The sequence below is a fragment of the Malaclemys terrapin genome, chromosome 9 (genome assembly GCF_027887155.1).
Source record: "Malaclemys terrapin pileata isolate rMalTer1 chromosome 9, rMalTer1.hap1, whole genome shotgun sequence".
NCBI lineage: Eukaryota > Metazoa > Chordata > Testudines > Emydidae > Malaclemys > Malaclemys terrapin.
Genome location: NC_071513.1, coordinates 50,192,568 through 50,215,656, shown reverse-complemented (window position 1 = coordinate 50,215,656; position 23,089 = coordinate 50,192,568). Strand labels below are relative to the sequence as shown.

Sequence of the window (23,089 nt, the reverse complement as noted above, 5' to 3'; positions counted from 1 at the left end):
CGGTACCCCACTCGTTATGCCTTTCCAGCAGGATTGGGAACCATTAATAACAACTCTCTGAGTACGGTTATCCAGCCAGTTATGCACCCACCTTATAGGAGCCCCATCTAAATTGTATTTGCCTAGTTTATCGATAAGAATATCATGCGAGACCGTATCAAATGCCTTACTAAAGTCTAGGTATACCACATCCACAGCTTCACCCTTATCCACAAGGCTCGTTATCCTATCAAAGAAAGCTATCAGATTGGTTTGACATGATTTGTTCTTCACAAATCCATGCTGGCTGTTCCCTATCACCTTACCACCTTCCAAGTGTTTGCAGATGATTTCCTTAATTACTTGCTCCATTATCTTCCCTGGCACAGAAGTTAAACTAACTGGTCTGTAGTTTCCTGGGTTGTTTTTATTTCCCTTTTTATAGATGGGCACTATATTTGCCCTTTTCCAGTCTTCTGGAATCTCTCCCGTCTCCCATGATTTTCCAAAGATAATAGCTAGAGGCTCAGATACCTCCTCTATTAGCTCCTTGAGTATTCTAGGATGCATTTCATCAGGCTTTGGTGACTTGCAGGCATCTAACTTTTCTAAGTGATTTTTAACTTGTTCTTTTTTTATTTTATCTGCTAAACCTACCCCCTTCCCATTAGCATTCACTATGTTAGGCATTCCTTCAGACTTCTCGGTGAAGACTGAAACAAAGAAGTCATTAAGCATCTCTGCTATTTCCAAGTTTCCTGTTACTGTTTCTCCCTCTTCAGTAAGCAGTGGGCCTACCCTGTCTTTGGTCTTCCTCTTGCTTCTAATGTATTGATAAAAAGTCTTCTTGTTTCCCTTTATTCCTGTAGCTAGTTTGAGCTCATTTTGTGCCTTTGCCTTTCTAATCTTGCCCCTGCATTCCTGTGTTGTTTGCCTATATTCATCCTTTGTAATCTGTCCTAGTTTCCATTTTTTATATGACTCCTTTTTATTTTTTAGATCATGCAAGATCTCGTGGTTAAGCCAAGGTGGTCTTTTGCCACATTTTCTATCTTTCCTAACCAGCGGAATAGCTTGCTTTCGGGCCCTTAATAGTGTCCCTTTGAAAAACTGCCAACTCTCCTCAGTTGTTTTTCCCCTCAGTCTTGATTCCCATTGGACCTTACCTATCAGCTCTCTGAGCTTACCAAAATCTGCCTTCCTGAAATCCATTGTCTCTATTTTGCTGTTCTCCCTTCTACCCTTCCTTAGAATTGCAAACTCTAAGGAAGTCTGTTGCCTCGATCTTTTGGATCAGCGTCAAGTCGGGTGATATCCTAACTTGTGTAAGTTATCTTCCTGGGGAAGGGTCTCCTGGGTGACTAAGCATGCCTCTCGATCATGCCATGGTTTTAGAAGATTGATGTGGTAAATTTGCTCTGGTTTCCTGCGGCCTGGCTGCCGCACCTTATAGTTCACCTCTCCCATGGCTTCGATCACTTTGTAGGGTCCCTGCCACTGGGCCAACAGTTTACTTTCTGCTATGGCACCAGGACCATCACTCGTTCCCCTGGTTGGAACCGTCAAAGCTTTGCTTGGTGGTTATAATGGGTTTGTTGGGTCTCCTGTGCTCTCTCCAAGTATTCCCATATAATGGGCTTAACTCGGGCAATCCGATCCCTTATCTGCAGTACATGCTCGACTATGTTCCTTCCGGGATTTGGCTCCTCTTCCCAAGTTTCTCTGGCTATATCCAATATGCCCTGGGGGTGGCGCCCGTATAGTAGTTGGAACGGAGAGAAACCCGTGGAGGCTTTCAGAACCTCCCAGATGGCAACATGAGGTAAGGCAATAGGGTATCCCAATCTTTCCCATCCCACCTCACCACTTTCCTGATCATGGCCTTGAAGGTCCTATTGAACCTTTCCACAAGGCCATCTGTTTGTAGGTGGTATACAGAGAGCCGTAGGGCTTGTATGTGGAGCAGCGAACAGAGATCTTTCATCAACTTGGACACGAAAGATGACCCTTGATCAGTCACTATCTCCTTTGGTAGCCCAACCTGGATAAAATCTGTACTAGCTCCTTAGCTATTGTCTTGGAAGCCATGTTGCATAGGGGGACGGCTTCCAGGTATCGGGTTGCATAGTTTAGTACAATAAGCACATGTTGGTGGCCCCGAGCGGTCTTCTCTAGGGGCCCAACCAGATCCATGGCTATACATTCAAATGGTACCTCTATTATTGGACAAGGTATCAAAGGGGCCCACAAGTGTGGACATGGGCTATGTAGCTTACACTCTGGACAAGAGATGCAGTATCGCCGGACATCTTTGTGTACTCCTGGCCAGAAGGACCTCCGCAGGATCCGTGCCTGGGTTTTCTCCAAATAGGTGACTGTGGGCGAGGCTCAATATGGCTTTTTGATGTTTTCATGGCACTAGAAGTTGATGTATCTCTTGCTCCTGCATTTGCAGCACGCGGTACGAGATCTTTCTTCACTATAAAGTAAGGTCCTGGACCCTGGACCTTCCCATCCACGGGGATTCCATCTATCTTGGCCACCTCTTTCCTAGCATTATCATATCTAGGGTCCTCTGCCTGATCCCGCTCGAAAGTCTCTCTCCCGGAACTAACCTGCCCGAGCTCCCAGGGGCCGGCTTCTGCTTCTTCCAGTGGCTTGCCACCGTCACGGCTGGGGCCAGCCTCTGGCTCACTTTCCGTGGTGGTAGTTTCTCTGATGGCTGCTCGTGTCCATCTGCCTACTAGGGTGGTCTTCTGGGCCTGGGTCAGGATCCAGGTTCCCAACGCTTTCGCAGCCTTCCTTTCTTTTTTTTGTCTTCCAGGTCTTTGGGGGAGCTGAGAACAGATCCTGAGAAATCTCAGCAAACATCGGGGTTGACATTCCCCCGGCGACGAGTCGCTGCCCTCAGGGTCCCCACCTCCCTCCAGCCTCTCTGGGGGGAGTAAATTATCAAACCGTGGATAGTCCCTCCCAATGACTATAGGATATGGGAGTTTAGGAACTATACCCATTGTCACCTCAATGGGGTTCCCCTGAACCTCTATCTCCACCGGGATGGTGGGGTAATGGCTCACGGCCCCCTGGACACACGTCACTGCTACGCGTTTGGCTTGTAGCAGCTGGCTACTTTTTACCAGTGTACCCGATATAAGGGTGATAGCACTCCCAGAGTCCACAAGCACTGTAGTGCTTGTGGACTCTGGGAGTGCTGAAGATAAGCTCAGTTTATTTTCACCGGCCTGGTGTAGTTATGCGGGGCTAATGCGACGCATGCACGGTGGATAAGGGAGCACAGGACCTCCCAATCCCCCCAAGTTACATTGCATAGGCTCCTCAGTGCTGGGACACTCTGCTACTATGTGTCCCCATTCCCCATATGCATAACATCTATAACACTGCTCTACAGCCAAAATGCTTCTGAAATAAATGTAGTCAAACTTTACTAATTCTGGGTCACTGAGAACGAAAATGATGCTTGAAATTGTTGATTGGCTCTAGTTTTCAAGATATGCTTGACTTGGGAATGGCGGAGGATAAGTGAGTTATAAAGGGAAGGGATCTCAATTTAAACCAGAAATGACTAAAATACAACTTTGACTGGATCTATGAATAAATCTATGACTGGGTTTGGACAGTACTTGCTTTTTAGGCAAAACAATGAATGATGCAATCTGAAGCTGGTATTGCGTCATACATGATATGAATTGCATCATGTTATTCCTAGAAGTCATGGATGATGCAATCATAACGAAGTTTGCATCACTCTGCTGAATAAATTGCCCTATATCAGCTCTAGAAATCATACAGTGTCATGCTCTCTTATTTATCAGTGTTTGATTTTGCAAAGGGACACATTTCTGTTTAGCCTAAGAGAGCAGAGATGCCTCGTACTTGTGTGAACAGTGCAGATAACTTCTGCTATGCTTGTGGTGAAGTGACTTTTGCATCACAAAAGCGCAGTATAACCACTATGGTTAAGAAAGCCTATCACCTTTATTTTGGCTGCAAAATTGGAGATCAGGACAAGAGGTGGGCCCCACACATATGCTGCAACACTTGTGCAACAAATCTTCGCCAGTGGTTGAACAGGAAAAGGAAATCTGCGCCTTTTGCAGTGCCAATGATTTGGAGAGCCAACAGATCATACCAGCAATTGTTACTTCTGCATGGTGCCTCCAGTTGGGAAAGGTGTGTCAAAGAAGAAAAAGTGGACTGTGCATTATCCAAACATTCCATCAGCTATATGCCCAGTACCCAACTGAGAAGGACTGCCGGTTCCTGATGCACCAGAATCATTCTCACTTGAGTCAGATGAGGAAGAGGATGAAACTTCTGGTCCTGAACCATCAGTGTCACAGGACCCCACATTTTCTCCCATCCTCCTCCTCTGAACCACACCTCATAACACAAGGTGAAATGAATGACCTTGTCAGGGATTTGGAACTACCCAAGAGTAAGGCAGAGCTGTTGGGCTCCAGACTACAGCAGTGGAATCTCCTGGCAGGTGATGTTAGGGTTTCCATGTTCCAGGACCGTCAAAAGGATCTTGTCCCATTCTTCTTCATGGAAGGTGATCTTGTAGCCTGCAACAACATCGATGGTGTGATGGCAGCCCTCAACATCGTTCACGATCCAGATGAGTGGAGACTGTTCATTGATTCATCGAAGATGAGTCTTAAAGCTGTTTTACTGCATAATGGCAATGTTTTGCCATCAATTCCAGTTGGTCATGCAGTCCATATGAAGGAAACCTATGACAGCATGAAACAACTTTTGAGGTGCATAAACTATGACCAACATCAGTGGCAGCTTTGTGGCGATTTGAAGGTTGTTGCTCTCTTGCTTGGTCTGCAGACTGGGTACACAAAGTACTGCTGTTTTCTCTGCGAACGGGATAGTCGTGCAAGAGATTCCCACTACACCAAGAAAGATTGGCCACTCCGACAGTCATTGGAGCCTGGGAGGAAAAGTGTTCAGCATCCACCACTTGTTGAATCAAGGAAGATTTTGTTACCACCCTTACACATCAAGCTGGGTCTGATGAAGAACTTTGTCGAGGCCATTGACAAAACACAAGCAGCTTTCAAGTACCTCCGTGGAAAATTTCCAAGGTTAAGTGAAGCTAAGCTAAAGGAAGGTGTCTTTGTTGGTCCTCAAATTCGTGAACTTCTTCGAGATGATGCATTTGACCATGCACTGCGTGGCAAGGAAAAGACGGCATGGAAAGCCTTCCAGTTAGTGGCAATAAATTTTCTCGGAAACAATAAGGCAGACAACTACAGGTTGTTGGTGGAAAACCTCCTCAAGGCATACAAAAGCCTTGGTTGCAACATATCACTAAAGATACATTTTTTGCACTCTCATCTAGATTTTTTTCCACCGAACTGCGGAGCAGTGAGCGTCGAGCACGGCGAGCGATTTCACCAGGACATTACAACAATGGAGAAACGCTATCAGGGCAAATGGAGCCCATCAATGCTTGCAGACTATTGCTGGACAGTGACAAGAGATGCTCCATTTAATGAATACAAGAGACAAGCCAAGAAGCGCCGAGTAGACACTGAATAGGACTAAACTATGTACAGAATAGTTTTTTGCCTTTTGTTTCATAATAAATGTTATATAAATAACCCTTTTGCTGATTTTTAAAGTGTTACATAAACAGGACAGGTGAAATATTATCATGTAAAGCAACCATAAACACATGAAAAGACCTAGGTTTACAATTTGATTAAAACTCTAATCTACACAATATACATAGACATAAAATGTAAAAACTTAAATATCTTAGAAACAGTAGCCAATCAGTTGTTTTAATTGTCATATTTGGATTCAGCACATCAAAATACATAATAAATAGCACATTTTATCTCTGAAGCAGACGACTTCTCAAAAATTGTAGACCAGTGTAATTGCTTCTAATCATTCCCCTATCACGGGAGTTAGGGGGTTTAGTCCCAGGGTTCCCTCCACTCAGGCCAATCCCTTCCTTCTGGGGTCCCTGCTGGTTTTTGCCCCCCCTTCTTCCACCTAGGACTCCCCAGGGGTTTGGCTGCCCAACCTTCCAGGGTTGGGTTCGGATGCTTACTTTGAAAGGGGCCTTCCTTGGGTAGTTGGGTCAATTCCCTGGCTGTCATGCATCTTTCTACCAGCGTGATCATCTCATCATAGGTGGATGGATCGTTCTGGCCTACCCATTTGTGGAGATCTGCTGGCAGTCCTCGCATGTAATGATCCATGACCAGGGTCTCCAAAATCTCCTCTGGGCTGCACACCGCGGGCTGTAACCACTTCTGCGTGAGGTGTATGAGGTCGAATAGCTGGGACCTCAGGGGTTTGTTCTCCTGATATTTCCACTCATGGACCTCTGGGCCCGTACTGCTGCCGACACCCCTGATTGTGCTAGGATCTCTGCCTTCAGCCGGGTATAGTCAGTGGCGTCCATGGCAGGAAAGTCAAAGTAGGCCTACTGGGCGCATCTGCACAAAAATGGGGCAAGAATGCTGGTCCACTGCTCCTGGGGCCACATCTCACGCTGAGCCGTTCTTTTGAATGAGAGGAGATATGCCTGTACGTCAACTTCCAACGTCATCTTTGGCAGACAACCAGTGGCCCTCAGGGTTCGTGTTCCGTTGGACCCCCGGGCCTGGGTGGTGAGGATCTTCAGCTGGTCCACTACCTCTCGCAAGAGGGCATGATCTTGGGTCGCCTGACCCATTAATAATTGAATGGTTTCCTGCTGTAGTCACATAGACTCCTGTTGCACCATTGCCTGAACCCGGGTGGCCTGCTGCTGGGCTGCCATGGCTTGTACCAGAACTCTTACCACCTCCTCCATTGTGGTACAAAGCAAACAAACAAACAAAAATCCAAAACCCCAGTGCACATTTTTTTTTAACCTCTCTTCCACCACGTTGTGAAAGATGATCCCGCTCCTGAAACCAGTTGTGACAAAGCTCTGTCCTTGTCGCTGTGGGTCCCGCGTTTCCTGGCAGATTTCACTAGCCTCACAGGCTCACTATGATCCTCCATGTAGCCCTTCTCTTTCTCAGTGGTTTGAGCATTGGCCTGCTACACCCAGGGTTGTGAGTTCAATCCTTGAGGCCATTTAGGGATCGGTCCTGCTTTGAGCAGGGGGTTGGACTAGATGACCTCCTGAGGTCCCTTCCAACCCTGATATTCTATGATTCTAATTATTTGAAAAAGTGACTGTGTTTAAATGTCTGTAATCTCATTTGCCAAGGTGCTAAGCACCTGTAGTTCATGTTGACTTCAGTGAGAGCTATAGGTGCACAGCACCTCTGAAGATCAGGCCATAAGTATTTGGGGTGTCTTTTCTAGTATACATAAACTGGGCTATTGTCAGCTGGTGTAAATTGGCATAGCTCCTTTGAAGTCAATGGAGCTACATAGATTTACACCAAATGAGAATCTGGTCCACTTGTTAGTAGTTCTTCAGTGGATGTTCATTTTCCCCAAGTCTTTTTCCTGCTGGTCTGTTGATCTGCTCTCTCATTTTCATTGATTTTTTTCTTCCACCTCTGATTTATTTCTCCTTCTCACTTTGGACAGAATTTCTCCTTGGATTGGTGCAAACAGCCTGATGTAGGGCTTCCAAAGCCAGATTTAATCCTATTTCTTCAGTTGAGCACGTTGGACGCAGCAAAACGAGGGGACTTTGGAAATGAACGCTATGAGAACAGCTCCTTCCAGGAGAAAGTTCTACAGAACTACCACCATCTGATAAAGGACAAGACTTTAAACTGGAAGGTAAGGGAATTAGCTCTAGGTAAGGTAAGGCTCTAGATGGGTCAATGAATTGAAACTAAACTTCAAGACTTTTATCCTTTGGAGCCCCCTTCAAAGAAAAAACTGTTGTATAGTATAAAGGGTTTTCTAATCCTTGAAATTAAACAGTGAAGACCAAACTGCTACAATGTAGCACAGTCACAGGGAGATGCCATCTTGACCTTCTTATATAGGTAGGATGCAGGAATTGCAACTCGCCATTTGAATGACTAGAACAATAAGTTATCAACCTTGATATAAAACTAGATCAAGAAAGTAAGTGATCACTTCAGCAGATATTTTAAACTACTGTTAATTAACCACATTTTTAAAAATACAGAATTTATGTACAACTGCATTGAAAACCTGACTTCCCATTCATGCAGTTGGTGACCTGCATTTCTATGGTCTGGATCTACTGTCTTATTTTCTCCTCTAATGAAAGCGTTGGGCACTGAGAAATGTTTTAAATGTAATGCTTTTATTTTGGAAACAGACAATTGATGCTTCGAAGAGCATTGAAGAGTTGCATAATGAAATTAAGTCTTTCACTGAGGAGGCTATGCAGGAGGTTCAGAATAAGCCCATAGGAGCACTCTGGAAATAGAATTGGCTTTTACTCCACCCTCTTCCTGCAGCATATTCTGCTCCAGATCTGATTGAAGGGGAACTGGCATCTCTCAAATCTTCCTCAGACAGACTCCTTCACCTTTAATAGCTGCAGTTTAGATCATAGAGCATTGTTTTTATAGACCAAAATACTTTGGAGACCTCTGGTTTTATCTAACTCCTCCTTTGTAAATTGGATCTTACAAGCCATCTTCCTGATGTATTTTATAAATGGACTTTTTTTTGTAAATCTTCCTATAATCCAGGTACAAACCTTGTGCAGGAGCAATGACAAAATGTATAAAACAAGTAATTGTAAGTGGAACTTTTGGCTAATTACCACAATGAGTTATGGTAGTGGGACTTGAGGTGGGGGAGATCGGGTTGTGAATGAAGAGAAGGGGAAAGGGGTTTTTCTACATTTGTACTTAGAGAACTGTCATTTTCCATAATCATATGCCTGTGGGATTCCCCTTCCCATAACTTATTAAACATACTAACTCAAACTCTTAATTTGTGGAAGTCTTGCTAATAAATTAGTGCCTTTTATTTTAGTGTCCTTTTTTGTGACAGTAACAAATATTTAAGTAAGCTGGTTTGAAATCACTTTTGGAAAAGTATCAACCCAAGCCTGTACACTTCCTTAGATGAAAGGTGATCTAGTATTTCAAACACCAGCCTGGGATGTGGGACACCTAAGTTCAATTTCCTGCTCTGCTATAGACTTTCATTGGGACCAAGTCAATTAGTGTCTCTAGGCCTCAGTTCCCCAGCTATAAAATAGTACCTCCCTATCACTCCTATTTCATAGGGTTGTTGTGAGGATAAATACATTAGTGATTGTGAGGTGCTCAGATGAGCTTGTCAGTAAGAACCTTGGCTAGATAGGTTGCTATAGCATGGGACTGGTTTGAAAGGTGAGCTGCACACTGAAACTATTAATTATTTTTAAACTGAGTTGAGTTCCTCACATAGCCAGGATAATATGTCAGCAACTTAAAGTTAGGCTTTCTTGTTTTATGGATCCTGATGTTCAGTTGCTGGACCTTGTTTTGTGGTAATGTCCCAGCATACCCCACCATGTCACACCTGCTAGGGACTGTGGTCTTACCTGACTCTCAGCTCCTTCCTGGCTGAAACCAGATTTCATGGTGATAGTTCTAGAATAGCATTGTCTGTGTTCTTACATCAAGCAGGAGGCTTGATTGGATGTAAAATTAAAATGTTGGCAGGGTTTTAATTTCTATCTATGGGGTCACTTTCAAAAAAAATCTGTCAAAGTCAGCAGTTTATATTTTATGTTGCATTTCTATTAAACAACTGTTGGCTTTCTGATAGGTTAACACTAGTTTAACATACCTTGGAAACAATTCACCTCATTTGATGAGAGGTCAACACTGCAGCTCTTAGTTATGTCCGGCACTAAAGATTTCCCTTCTGCTAGCTGGAAAATAGGGTTGAACTCCTTGGCCCAGCACAGACAGAAATTCAGCTATGGAGTTCTAAAGTTTAGATGAAGCTATGCTAACAAGAGCCAATATGATAGAAAGAAATTGGGTAAACTCTTGTTTTACTGGAACTGTTTCTTTAAGTATGAGGCTATTGCAGACTTCTCTTTTTGATAACAGTTATAAACAGACTTTAATTTAGCTATGTGTCATTGAGAGTAACTGCTGCAGTAGACTTATTTTTACCATAAAGTTTGTTGAGAAAGGAGGGCCTATGTGGCTGAGGTACAGGACTGAGAAGTAGAGAGCTAGGGGCCCAGCCCTTCTGCAAACTTAGTGTGACCTCAGGCATGTTACTTTGTTCTCTGCCTTAGTTTCCTGTCTGCAAAATAGGAGCAGTACTTCTTCAGCCTGACTACACAAACCTAGCTGAAAAAAAATGATTTCATATCCCTCACTCTCATAGCTGGATTCAGATGCTGACAGGGATCCCTTTTAAAGGGAAGAGCAGCTCTATCATCATTAGCAGTAAAATAGTCAAGGGCTGATGTTGTCATCTTTAGGCTTCAAAGTTAAATACCTAGAGAGATACATGGGACACTTCACATCTGACTAGTTTTGACACTTCATATTTTTAAAGTTATCTTCGTAGGCATGAGGGCTAGCAACCTAATTTTTATAAATGAAAACATTCTAGAACAGTTCTATAGCTAGCACACATGGGATCCTGACTGTAGCTCATAGTCTAGCTTTGCTGTTGGTACTGCAAATAAGCATAGTGGCAGGTGTTTAGGAAAGCAATGCATGTGTTGGAGCAGTTTAAAAGCACATAAACTGGTCATTATTTTGTCCTTACAGTGGATGCTTTCATCTTTCCCATGTTAATTATCTGCCTTTACTGGAGGATGGTGAATTTTTCACCAACTTGTTTCTCTTTAAGAAGCTCTAGCAGTCCAGGACTAGGCCCTATATTCCTACAGGAGCTTGCAATAACTTTGGGAGGGAAAGAGACTGGCATTAGCACTGCAATAAGGGAAGGGGACTCCTGAGGTTGAGAAGAGTGCACTAGTGTTCTCCTGTCTCTTTCACCCCATCCCTTTTAAAAAACAAACAAACAAAATAACCTTTCCAAGCAAGCATACAGGAAATTGCTCAGTTATCTTGAGCCTGACAGAAGGATTCAAGCCAACTGGTCCAGGACTCTCAACTACATTGAGGCATGGCAGCTTAGCTTAGTTAGGCCTAGCTCCAGTTCCAAGCATCCACTGTGGACTATCAGACACAGTTTGCATCATCTGAATTCTCTTAACAAGTTAGCCACATCCACCTTTGCCACCCAAAGCCTGGTTAAAACTAGATGCCCTAGAACTGCTTCAAGATGGTTTTCCATACTATGGCATAAGCATCTGTGGACAAGGAGTAAAGGGTAAAATACACCTCCCCCCATCCCTAACAGCATGGGCTGCTCCTCAGAAATAAGTATTAAAAAACCCCAAAGATTTTAAGTTTGTTTATTCAGATACAAATTGAAAGCAGTTGATGAATGGAGCACAGCCCCACTTCCTCCACTATCTCCCCGCCCCCCCTTAAAATTAATGCAAGAGATGAGGAGGAACAGCAGCAGAGAGAAAGCAGCAAGTAATTTAGTGACAGAAGCATCATGGCTCAAGAGTTAAAATCTCTGGGAGATTAAGGGTAGATAATGAGATTAGCATCAATATGTCAGTCAGCCTTGTCATGGAGGAGAGCATTTATGGCCAGTTTATGTACCTTCTGGGCACAAAAGCATCAACTGACAAGTGCTGTTCCCAAATGCAGGAAAATGCATTGCAAACATGAATTTGCCATTTGCAGAAGTCCTGGAGAAAGGAGAAGACTTCACTTCTATGGTGGCTCACACCAGGACACAGTTCTCCTATGCATCTGGTTTTGATCCAGCTCATTTTTACTAAATAGGTATTATGGGCCACAGGCAAGATCATGTAAAGTTATTAAAGTAACTCCAAGGTTTCCAGTACAATTGTGTTTGATATTTAACTATCAACTTTTCTAGGCAACCAGTTTTTTCCTGACCTCTTCAGATGATCACTTAAAATAGGTTTCTTTGGCCTAGCTTCTACAGTATGCATTTGCCACACTGTGCTAGAAGGATCATATAGAGGGAAGCTGCAGAATAGCGTCTGAAATGATACCAAACATATATTCTATGTCCAATTAAATTTCAAGCCCCCTTATACATCATTTTGAAAGCACAGAGTTCAATGGGAGTAGGAGCTGGGGGGGGAGGGATAGCTCAGTGGTTTGAGCATTGGCCTGCTAAACCCAGGGTTGTGAGTTCAATCCTTGAGGGGGCCACTTGGGGATCTGGGGCAAAATCAGTACTTGGTCCTGCTAGTGAAGGCAGGGGGCTGGACTCGATGACCTTTCAAGGTCCCTTCCAGTTCTAGGAGATAGGATATCTCCATTTATTTATTTATTAATTAATTAATCTACCCAGCAGGAGTGGTGCTACACAGGATGCTTTGTGGCACCAAAAACTGTTGGGTTAAGGACTAATTCACAAAGGTGAAACCTTACATACCAACACCAGGCAGCCTATGGAGTCAGGAAAGGGTTTAGGTATGAGAAAGGACATGGTAAATTCTCAGTCTTCCTGTTCTGCCTCAGGCCCCCCTCAACCATTTTTAACTAAAAGCAATATCAGGCTAAGATTTATAAACATCTCAACCTCTCACAGGACTCTGTCTAGCTCTCTTAACAGACACTTTAATGAAGACACCTCACTGCTGTATTTGTCAATCCATCTTTTTCAGAGCCTTGGTGTTTCGATGACTCAGCCAGTGAGACTATGGCCCTCACATACATAATTTTCTTCCTTCCTCCTTTTATTTAAACTGGGATTCTCTTCCCCTTTTGGTTGTCATCTTCAGACCTTGTGGAAAACCTCAGGGTAATGTCCAGAGAGGAAGTGCTTCACCTCTGAGAGAAAGTTGCCCTTTATAAGAGCAGGCAGCTTCTGGGTACAGTGAAGACAGATAGCACTGTGTTCGTGAGAAAGCACTGCAACTATTAAGCATGAGCAGCAGCGTGTGGCCTATTACTAGGGAAAGTGTGACCATCCAAGTGACTAGCTCACATACTACTGGGCTGGAGGCTCCATATGGGATATGCCTGGTATTAATTTACATTGCTTTCCATAAATCTAAGTTTAGCCCAAGTCAGCCATAAGCAGGAAAGCTATGGAAGGAACTAGCAACAGTATAGGTTTTGACCCCCCAAAAGAGGAATAGCTCTGATTAAATATCACTGGGAAATACTCATAAGGGTTTAGCTTCATGGGGGATTTCTACTGTTACTCTTGTAGGGGCAGCTGAGCTGCTGCTGCTGCAACAAACAAAACTTTGAACTCCTTGGCACCACTGCATCCACTTCTTGCACGTGTTTTGCGCTGAGAAATCCTGACTCTGGCCACTGAAGCCTTAATGATGACTTGTTTCTTGATCCCAATGCAGACAGTGCACACTGTGCTTGAGACTGCACAGAATGCTGGGATGGATGGGAGGCAGGGAGGTCACCAAGCACCTATGAAAACCAGTAAGGGCCCATGTGCTTCTTCCCCCCCCCCCCACACACACACCCCACACACAACATAGACGTGCAGTCAGTTTCCTATCTATTTTCAAAGAGATAAGATTTCAAAGTCTTCATCCTCCGAGTCAAAGAATCTTTCCAACCTGTCTGCATCAGAAGAGTCTGAAAGACAAGAGACAAAACCACCTCTGTTTAATGTGCCATTGCTTAAAACAGATTTACACCAAAGCCACTCACCAGCCCAAGCTGTATGAGAGGAAGAGGGGGGCATGATTGGCTGAGGGATTTGTGGGGAGGGAGAGAAGAGGACAGAGCATGATTGGCTGAGGGATTTGTGGGGAGGGAGAGAAGAGGACAGAGCATGCTTTAATAGCAAGTAACAATGGACAATCCACATCACACCTACACGATGTGTGGCACAGGATACATCAGCTATCCCTAAATGGTATGTTCCTCAGCACTGGATAGTTTGTGTCAACAGCCTTAATGTGGCACAACCTTGTGTTCTAAAGTCTGGAGGCTGTATGTAGAAGTGTCAAATGCACAGACTCTATATACCCATAAATATATATGTTGTACACTATATAGAGAGTTCTGATTAAAGAGAGGCTTGGTTCAACTATATTTTTGGAAAGAGTGGACCAGTGCTGTCTTGAAGCTTTATACTCAATCCTCTGTTGCTAGTATTGGGAGATGTCACACATCCCAAAACGAATTGAAGGAACATTTCCTTTTATTAATGCCTTTGATCCAGAACACTAGGAAAGGGCAACACCACAACCCAGATGTTACTGACTCAGCTGAGGCCAGCTCTAGCAGGGAGGTGACACTGATGCAGAGTCATGTTTCCTACTGATTTGAAGAGTGCAGGCCACGCCGACGGAGCAGGCATTGGTGAATGCCCAGCACACACACTGCCTTCAGTGCTGCTGTGTTGGTCTAGGATAGTTTTACCATTACAGCAGACATGCCAACTGAACCCTCCAAATTTGGAGCTGACCATAGAGGAAAACTCAGAGAGGGGAAAGAAGTGGAACAGAGTGGACCTAGCAGAGACCAACACTAGCTAAAGCAACAAGAATGTGTGTTTTAGGTTTTACCAGAGTAACCAACAGCTAGTGAAATGCTGACTGCACAGCAGGAACAGAGGAGACTAGTCAGCTAAGAATTAGCAGGGCTCCGGGTTGGGGCTCATTCGATTGGATGAGGGAGCACATGCAAAAGCCCAGTGGTTACTGCTTTCCAGTGTTCCAACTAGATTGAGGGCCCATATGTGCACCAAGAGCATGGATGTATCTATACAGAAAACACCCAAGGGGAAGTACTCTCAACTGATGCAATGAGGGGAAAAGCAGCCAATATCTCGAGGACAACGATTGCAGTAAGACCAAAGTGAGACTGAATTAATCACAATCATCAGTAATTCTAATGAGGGCCATGGTAATAAGATGAGCAGAAAAAAAAATGGATTGGTAAGGGGAGGGCGAACTGAAGGTGAACAGCCCATTCCAACATTATAGGGAGGAACAAGAGATGGGAAATAGGGAAAATTTGAACTGAGAAGGATTAAGAATAAGGGAAAGGAAAAACTTTCTTGGAGGAATGGACAGAGTGTGAGATAAGGGAGACTGAGAAAGGCAGTGATAGAACTGAGAGTCACAGCAGGGAGAAATAGATAAGAGTGCATGGTATAAATGACAAGACACATCCAGTTCCTGGTAACTACAGAGATGTTTGTCCACAGATATTCCTGATGGCTGGGCCTTACCTGGTGTGAGATTCAGAACATCAGGGCTGGAAAAGTGTGATGGCTGATGTTCTACCAGTTCAAACATTGGCAGAGCTCCTCTTAGCAGGGACAGCTGTGGAGTGAACACAGAAGCCAGCCTATTAGCACAAATATGCTGCCAATCAAGGATAATAGTGACAGCCTCTTCACTCAGGAGCTGGAAGAAAGGTGAACAATCTGACAGAAAAACTGACTAATATGTTCCAGAAAAGGCAGGGGTTTAAAGGTAGAGAAGAGGAAGGGAGCATTCAGCTAGCTGGTTTCTATCACTAGACAGCAAGGGATGGCAAAGAGGATCCGTGCTGCCTTTGGCCCTCCTCCCAGTTGGTAAGGAAAGATCCTGGAAGAGCAGTACAGCAGAATACTTATTTTAAAAGGGAATTCATGTGTAGAGATTTCCTGGTGTAGAGATTGAGAGCAGACCTATCCTAGGAGCACCAAATACACAAACACCAAGAAGGGTAATTAGAGCCTCACAGCGCCCAAGGCAAACAGCAAGGCTAGCCTTGGGAAATACTCAAGACATTATCAGGGAGTGGTTATATTCTTCAAGCTAAATGAGTTAGTTCTGAGGGTTCAGCTTCTAAGCCCAAACTAACCAAAACACAGCTTAACTATCTCTACAACCTGAGACTGTTAAAGCCACCAAACCTCAAATTAGGCAAGGATGGGGCATGGTTACTATATGGACCTGAGACTCCCATCAACCCCCCTTCTCACATATTTCCAAGAAATAAACAAAGGGTGTTCCTTGTGTTCCACAGAGATCCCACAGTGCCCTGTTTTAGCAGAGGTGTTAGCCTCATTGTCCTCAACAGTTCCAAGCTGGGTAATTCTATTTTGCTCACCCAAATTCCTTATGCAATTTCAGAAGGTTGCGGTGCACTTCAATTCCTTTTCTCATTGCTACTTTGTTAAACTGCTGCTGCGGGGACTGACTGAGGAAACCAGGGGTCTTTCCCAGTCTCTGGCAGACTTCCTGTGACATGCCAGACAAGACACGAATCTCACTCACAGACCTGTCTAATTTTTCTAAAAGTGATTATAATTTTTTTGTAAAGTGATAACTCCTATTTTCAGCCTTGAAGAGCTTCACACATGAATGGTTGTAAGGTGCTTAGAGATCATAATTGAGCTAGTCCCCCCATACCGGTCACTCTGCTGCCTTCAAGGCAAGTCATAGAAGATCACCTCTCAGGCATTGCATTTCTATTTGCTAGTTAAATGTGGGGGGCTGAGTTCTTTTTGGTTTTAATTAACAACTAGTTGTGTACTCTTTAAAAGGTGGTCACCCTGCAGAGTGTGCTAGATGCATTTGCAGAAGTTGGAAAATAATATAGACAATGCCCTTTACCAGTGACATGGCTGAACACTAACCTTTTTGATTTGCTGGCACCAGTTATTAAAGTCTTCCTCTGTGTTGCAGAAAAAGCCCTGAAAAGAAATTTTGTACAATCTTTATTAGCTTAGAACAAAAAGTGTGGATACTGCCTATCAAAGGCACACTGAGAAATGCCAAACAATTATATGAAATATACATTCTGAACATTGGCTATGCCAATAAAAATATTTCTGCTTTTCATGTAGTGACAGAGCCAAAAATTTGAGAATGTTTTTGTAGTTCTAGCCACCTGACTTTAAACTGCAATTCAGATGGAGCAAAACTGGCTACTTTTCATGGACTTAGGCCAGTCTCTTCCAATGCTGAAAACACTGACTATGGTCTCAACTGGGGCATATGACTTACAAGGAGAGGCTGAGGGAACTGGGCTTATTTAGTCTGCAGAAGAGAAGAGTGAGGAGGAATTTGATAGCAGCCTTCAACTACCTGAAACGGGGTTCCAAAGAGGATGGAGCTTGGCAGTTCTGAGTGGTGGCAGCAGGGCTGCCCAGAGGGGGGGGGCAAGTGGGGCAATTTGCCCCAGGCCCCGGGCCCCACAGGGGCCCCCACAAGAGTTTCGGGGCCCCTGAAGCAGGGTCCTTCACTTGCTCGGGGCCCTGGAGCTTCTTCCACTCTGGGTCTTCAGCGACAATTCGGCGGCGGGGGGTCCTTCCACTCCAGGACCCACCGCCGAAGTGCTGGGTCTTTGGTGGCAATTCGGCAGCGGGGGGCCCCCGCCGCCGAAGACCCCAGGCCCCCTGAATCCTCTGGGCGGCAGATGACAGAACAAGGAGCAATGGTCTCAAGTTGCAGTGGGGGAGGTCTAGGTTGGATATTAGGAAAAACTATTTCACTAGGAGTGTGGTGAAGCACTGGAATGGGTTACCTAGGGAGGTGGTGGAATCTCTATCCTTCGAGGCTTTTAAGGCCAGCTTGACAAAGCCCTGGCTGGGATGATTTAGTTGGGGATTAGTCCTGCTTTGAGCAGGGGGTTGGACTAGATGACCTCCTGCGGTCTCTTCCAACCCTAATCGTCTATGATGGAAGTGACATGGCAACAGAGCCAGCCCAATTGGACACACAGTTCAGACATTTCAAATTTACCTGAAAACAGAGCGTCACAATTGTACATGGGTACAGAGGTGCCGACTTTCTAATGGCTCTGCCCCAGGCCCTGCCCCACTCCACCCCTTCCCCCAAACCCTCACTCTCACACCACCTCTTCCCATCCCCACTCCACCCCGCCTCTTCCCTCTCCCGAGCATGCCCCGCCATCGCTCCTGTCCCTCCCTCCAGCGCTTCCCGCATGCAACGGAACAGCTGATCCGCAGCAGCAGGAGGCGCTGGGAGGGAGGGGGAAGTGCTGATCGGTGGGGCTGCTGGCGGGCAGGAGACACTGGAGGGAGGGGGAGGAGCTGCCGGTGGGTGCTCAGCACTCACCATTTTTTTCCCCCCGTGGGTGATCCAGCCCTGGAACACCCACAAAGCCCTGGAGCACCCACGAAGCCAGCGCCTATGCTTGGGTCATATACTTCACCAAAAGGCAGGGTGCAAACCCAGACTGCAATTCAGAGATGGCAGAACCTCAGAATTATTAGGCTGCTGTCAGATAAAGTCAGGGGTACAGAAGAGGCACCTTCTCTCTAGGTACCCTTCACTATACCCTGGGGCTGGAGTGAATTCTGGGACTGTTTATGATCTCCATGGGTCGATGCATTCACTTTATTTCGGACTTGCCTGCAGCACTTGCCACACTGCATGCCAGACCCTTAGCAATTAGTCACTGTGTAAATGTAGCAGTGTAAGGATTTTTTTCCCCCCTCTACTGAATTGTTTCATGCAGAAGAGTTATTTTTGACCAAAGTTTTAATTTAAGTCAGGGTATGGAAGAGTTTGCCAATAGGACTGGCAAGTAAACAGCATCTGCATCAGCAGACTTGTAGGGAGAGGAAACAGACAGAAAAGAAGGGAAGGCTGAAAAAGACGGTTCCAACTGCTGCAGTGGCACGACTGCAAAGACAGGGTCAAGCTCTCAACAGCTGGCATAGAAACAAGTCACAGGTACACACCACTGCGATGGATGGGTCAAGTTCAGCAATGCTCATTCGGCAGGGGGGGTGTTGACAGTGGAAGCTCTCATCAGGGATACAGCCATTGTCACTGGGTTCCATTGCAGGTTGTGTAGTATGGGGGTCCAAGTAAATTAGCTCCTCACCTGGACAAATAGAGGAGAAATTAACAGGGTATGTTGCACCAGATGATCACCTTGTGAGTGAGTGGATAAAGGTCACTAACACATCTTTTGTCCCTTCATAATCGGTTCATGATTTGGAAAACAGAAGGAAGAGGAAAACAGACAGGTGCTCACAAAGGAAAAGAGGGAGGAGAGAGTAAACAAGTTACACAAACCCATGAAGGGAAGTCAGCTCTGGATCTAGGACAAGGTCAGACAGACCCATCAGCTGCAATTTAATTCTATGAGAGGAATGTTCCACAAGGAGTAGCACTTTAGGGTTTGTGTAAGAGAGTCTATACCCATGGCTGCAGTCACCCTGGATCCTCGCTCCCAAGGAGGCTTATCTCACAGCACCCTCAAGCTGTTCTAAAGTAAAGGGAATAACACTCTGGGGAAGGTGAGGGCGAGTTGGGGGAGGGCTGCACTGCTTCACAGTCACTCCTCTATCTGTGGGCAGACATCTCAAGATAGACTGGACACCTCCCTAACATGGCACAAAGCTAGGCTGGTTAGTCACTCACCTACATAGCCAATGAAGTAATGAGCACTGTTGGGTTTCCCTCCAATCACTCCCAGGGACTGAGGCATCATGAAGCAGTGCTGGAAAGCAAGAGAACATGGGCAGATGGCAGGCAGCAGCAACTAGAGCAAGTAATCAGAAATCAAACTCAAAGGCAATCACTGTGATAGTGGCACATGCTGGGCTTCTGAACCGTGAGCAAGCCCAGCAGCAGAAGCAACGGTTTATGGTAGAAGGTCTCTGCCAGGAGGGAAGGATGCTGCAACATGGAGCCTTCAAGGGAAAGAGGCTTCGAGAAGCCTTAGAGCCCTGGAGAAGTAAACCAAGAAGATAAAGGGGCAGGAGGAGGAAGAAGAGACGAGACTCCAGACATTGCATGGTGCAATCTGCACTATGGTCACAAATTCCACGAGCAACTGAGCAAAACCCTCGCTCCACTCAGTCAATGACTAAACTCCCATTGACTTTAGTAGTATCAGGATTTTACCCTAAATCTTTTGTCAAAGGATCTGCAATAGCACTCCCAAGGGAATTACATTGTTCCGAATGTTCTTGGGAAATGGATGAGAGAATTTAGCATCCACGTTGCTGAATCCAAGCACAATTCAGTGAATTCAGGCCAAGTATCCAGCCTGAATTCAGAGTGCCCATACTCACATAGCTGAGGGACTAACACCACTGTTAGAGCAAGACACTGTGCAACCTTCTTCACAAAGTTAACATGTGCCCCTCAGAACCTGATTTCTGCCACCCTCGGCTGCTCCAAGGGCTGGTCTGGAACCCCAGAGTTCTGTTCACTTAAGTTCTGATTTGCAGCACACCCAGCTCTGACACCATAGCCAGATGTGGACTTCCAGCACACAGCACTTAAAGCTCAGGCTGCTGCCAAGCAGAGACTGGCAGTCATGCTGAATGCTCTGGTGGCTTGGGTTGGGTACAGACACAGGTAGGGACTGACATTAGACCATGGGTAAAATTTTCAGAAGCACCTAAAAATATCATTTTCAAGAGTGACTTAACCACTTTGGCTCTGTCAAAACCATGGACTGTCAAGGAGACTTAGGCACCTAAACACCAATGTCTCTCTTGCAACTGGAACTTGGGCACTTATGAACATTTTGCCCCAGAACCAGTTTTACACTTGACCTAATCAAGACTTATTCCTTGGCTCTCAGCAGTAAAACACTGGAAAGTCAGCTCACCCATGGCTATGCCAAACAGCACTAATTCCCCTACCTTTAGTGTTTCAATATAAGCTTCATTGATATCCGTGAGCCCAAGGCGAAGAGGTATCAGGAGCACCAATGGTTTCCATTGCGACAACCTATCTGTAACCTCTGCTCCAACCGGGAACCCATTATAGAGCAGGTCTGACTCTGCAGCAGGGAACGCTGCAGCCCCAGCACACAAGAAATTGGACTTGCATAACCGTCCTACAGAAAGGGAGCACACACACAAGCGGAAATGGTTTCAGGAAAAGCATCAAACAGCTTCTAGTCCTTGAATACTTCTCCCCTAACTCTTCCCCCCTCCCCACTGCCGCCTCAGTGCTCAACAGAAACTGCCATCTAATTTCTCAGAGCTACATGACACTTAAATAAGCAGCTGGTTTAAAGAGCAAGCGCTTTGCTTGAGTTATATATTCTCTCCAGAACCCTCTGGTAAAGTTCACATTGATGTAAACTTATTTTAGAAATACTGTACATCAAGCCTTTTACACCAAAGCACTTAAAACACTCATAGTATGCCTACACATCAATAAAACACCCGTGGCTGGCCTGTGTCAGATGACTTCGGCTTGCGGGGCTCGGGGTGCAGCGCTATACAATTGCAGTGTAGATATTCAGACTTAGGCTGGAGCCAGGGCTCTGGGACCCCATGCGGGGGAGGGTTCCAGAGCCCCGACTCCAGTAGCCTGAACATCTACATTGCAATTTTAGAGTCCCACAGTCTGAGCCCAAGTCAGCTGACACAGGCCAGCTGCAGGTGTTTTATTGCTGTGTGACATACCCATAGGGATCACGTGGGGCACCATTAAAAAGCAGCCATCTTTAGGGCAGCAATGCAAGAACCAGCAACTGCCCTGTGCCAGCAAGATTAAACAGTACACTTGTGAGAAGAGGCAAAACAACTATGCAGTTGAAATCACAGGGAGAATTTAGGTAGAAAGAATGTAAGTGCTTGAGTTGTAATTTGGTCAGGACACTGGGGCTGAACACAGGAGGTCTTCATCTGTAATAAGATACAAACGGAGCACTAAATAGCCACACTAAGAGTCTTATGGGGACCCTTCATGGTACTTAAGCCTTCAAAGACAGACAACATAGGATTTCTGAGTATTCTTGCCAAGGTCAGGCAGGTCAAATGAAAGGAGTCCAAGAGACAATTACAGGGGTATCCAAAGTTGGAGTGTTCAAAAATTCTGGAACCTCAGTTAACTAAGATCCCTTAAAACAAAACACATCTGCATCAGCTCTGACAAACCATGACAGTGTCTTTACAAGCAGCAGAGTTGACTACAATTAGGGGTATTTCAAGAAAGCTTTCAGTTCTAATACCTTTTTTCGGTTGTCTGGTTCCACAAAATAGCTTCCAAGCAATCCCAAATTTTCCACTCCATGAGACCTTCCAGCTTGCACCATACCAGTGAGGATATTGACAAGTGGAGTCTGCCTAGGAGGGTAATGTGAGGGATACTATCAACACAATGCATGCTGTGAAGTCAGGGATCATTCAGAAGCTACTTTAAGAGCCCTAAGGGGAGTGGAGGAGGGAAAACATTATTATAATTGGGAGGTACTTTACATTTCAGGGTGGCTTCATGTTTTAACAGTGACACTTAGAACAAACAGCTGTCCATTTAGAGTACTGTACAAATACTGATCCTCACAGCACACCTGTGAGGTGAGCACTGAGCACTCCCATTTTACAGATGGGGAAACTGAGGCAGAAAGTTTAGCCAGGTTGCTGAAGGCCACCCAGCAACTCAGTGACAAACAGATTCTCCCATTACATGGGAGTTTATGACCCCTGCCCCCAATTACACTTCTCTAGGCCTTACTGCCTCACTTGCCAAGTCTACCGCTCCATAGAAAACTGTGGTGTTATTTTATAGTAAAGTGATACAGATTAACAATTGCAAAGCAAACAGAAAAGGTGGCCCAAACAAGAAGCTGCAGCCATGTATGGCACAACATGTGTAAGTACTTCCAGGCATCTGCAGTTCAAGCAGGGCACTTGTTTGCCAGACCTACATCCAACTGGACCAAGAGAAGGTGCTATAAGGACACAAAGCATTCACAATGCATAAATGTCTAGTTGGCAGTCAGTATCAAGCAGAGTGCCCCAAGGGTTGGTCCTGGGGCCGGTTTTGTTCAATATCTTCATTAATGATCTGGAAGATGGCGTGGATTGCACCCTCAGCAAATTTGCAGATGACACTAAACTAGGAGGAGTGGTAGACACATTGGAGGGTAGGGACAGGATACAGAGGGCTACCTAGACAAATTAGAGGATTGGGCCAAAAGAAATCGGATGAGGTTCAACAAGGACAAGTGCAGAGTCCTGCACTTAGGACAGAAGAATCCCACGCACCGCTACAGACTAGGGACCGAGTGGCTAGGCAGCAGTTCTGCAGAAAAGGACCTAGGGGTTACAGTGGATGAGAAGCTGGATACGAGTCAATAGTGTGCCTTTGTTGCCAAAAAGGCTAATGGCATTTTGGGCTGTATAAGTAGGAGCATTG

The 23,089-nt window shown here is 45.2% G+C and overlaps 2 protein-coding genes across 3 annotated transcripts in view; one reads left to right on the top strand and one right to left on the bottom strand.

Moving 5' to 3' along the window:
- Positions 1-8,928, top strand: part of DTYMK (deoxythymidylate kinase) — a 31,026-nt gene extending 22,098 nt beyond the window's left edge. Inside the window, exons 4-5 of the mRNA XM_054039904.1 lie at positions 7,555-7,752; positions 8,267-8,928. Of these exons, the coding sequence (XP_053895879.1) occupies positions 7,555-7,752; positions 8,267-8,377 (309 nt within the window). The 3' untranslated portion in view covers positions 8,378-8,928. The remainder of the gene's footprint in view (positions 1-7,554; positions 7,753-8,266) is intronic.
- Positions 8,929-11,322: 2,394 nt separating this feature from the next.
- The window catches only part of ATG4B (autophagy related 4B cysteine peptidase), a 37,212-nt gene continuing 25,445 nt past the window's right edge, over positions 11,323-23,089 (bottom strand). For both annotated transcript variants that reach the window (XM_054039894.1, XM_054039895.1), the window contains 6 exons: positions 20,581-20,777; positions 19,346-19,424; positions 18,658-18,803; positions 16,585-16,641; positions 15,187-15,280; positions 11,323-13,580 (listed from right to left, as the gene is read on the bottom strand). In XM_054039894.1, coding sequence (XP_053895869.1) covers positions 13,507-13,580; positions 15,187-15,280; positions 16,585-16,641; positions 18,658-18,803; positions 19,346-19,424; positions 20,581-20,777 — 647 coding nt within the window. In that variant the 3' untranslated portion in view covers positions 11,323-13,506. The remainder of the gene's footprint in view (positions 13,581-15,186; positions 15,281-16,584; positions 16,642-18,657; positions 18,804-19,345; positions 19,425-20,580; positions 20,778-23,089) is intronic.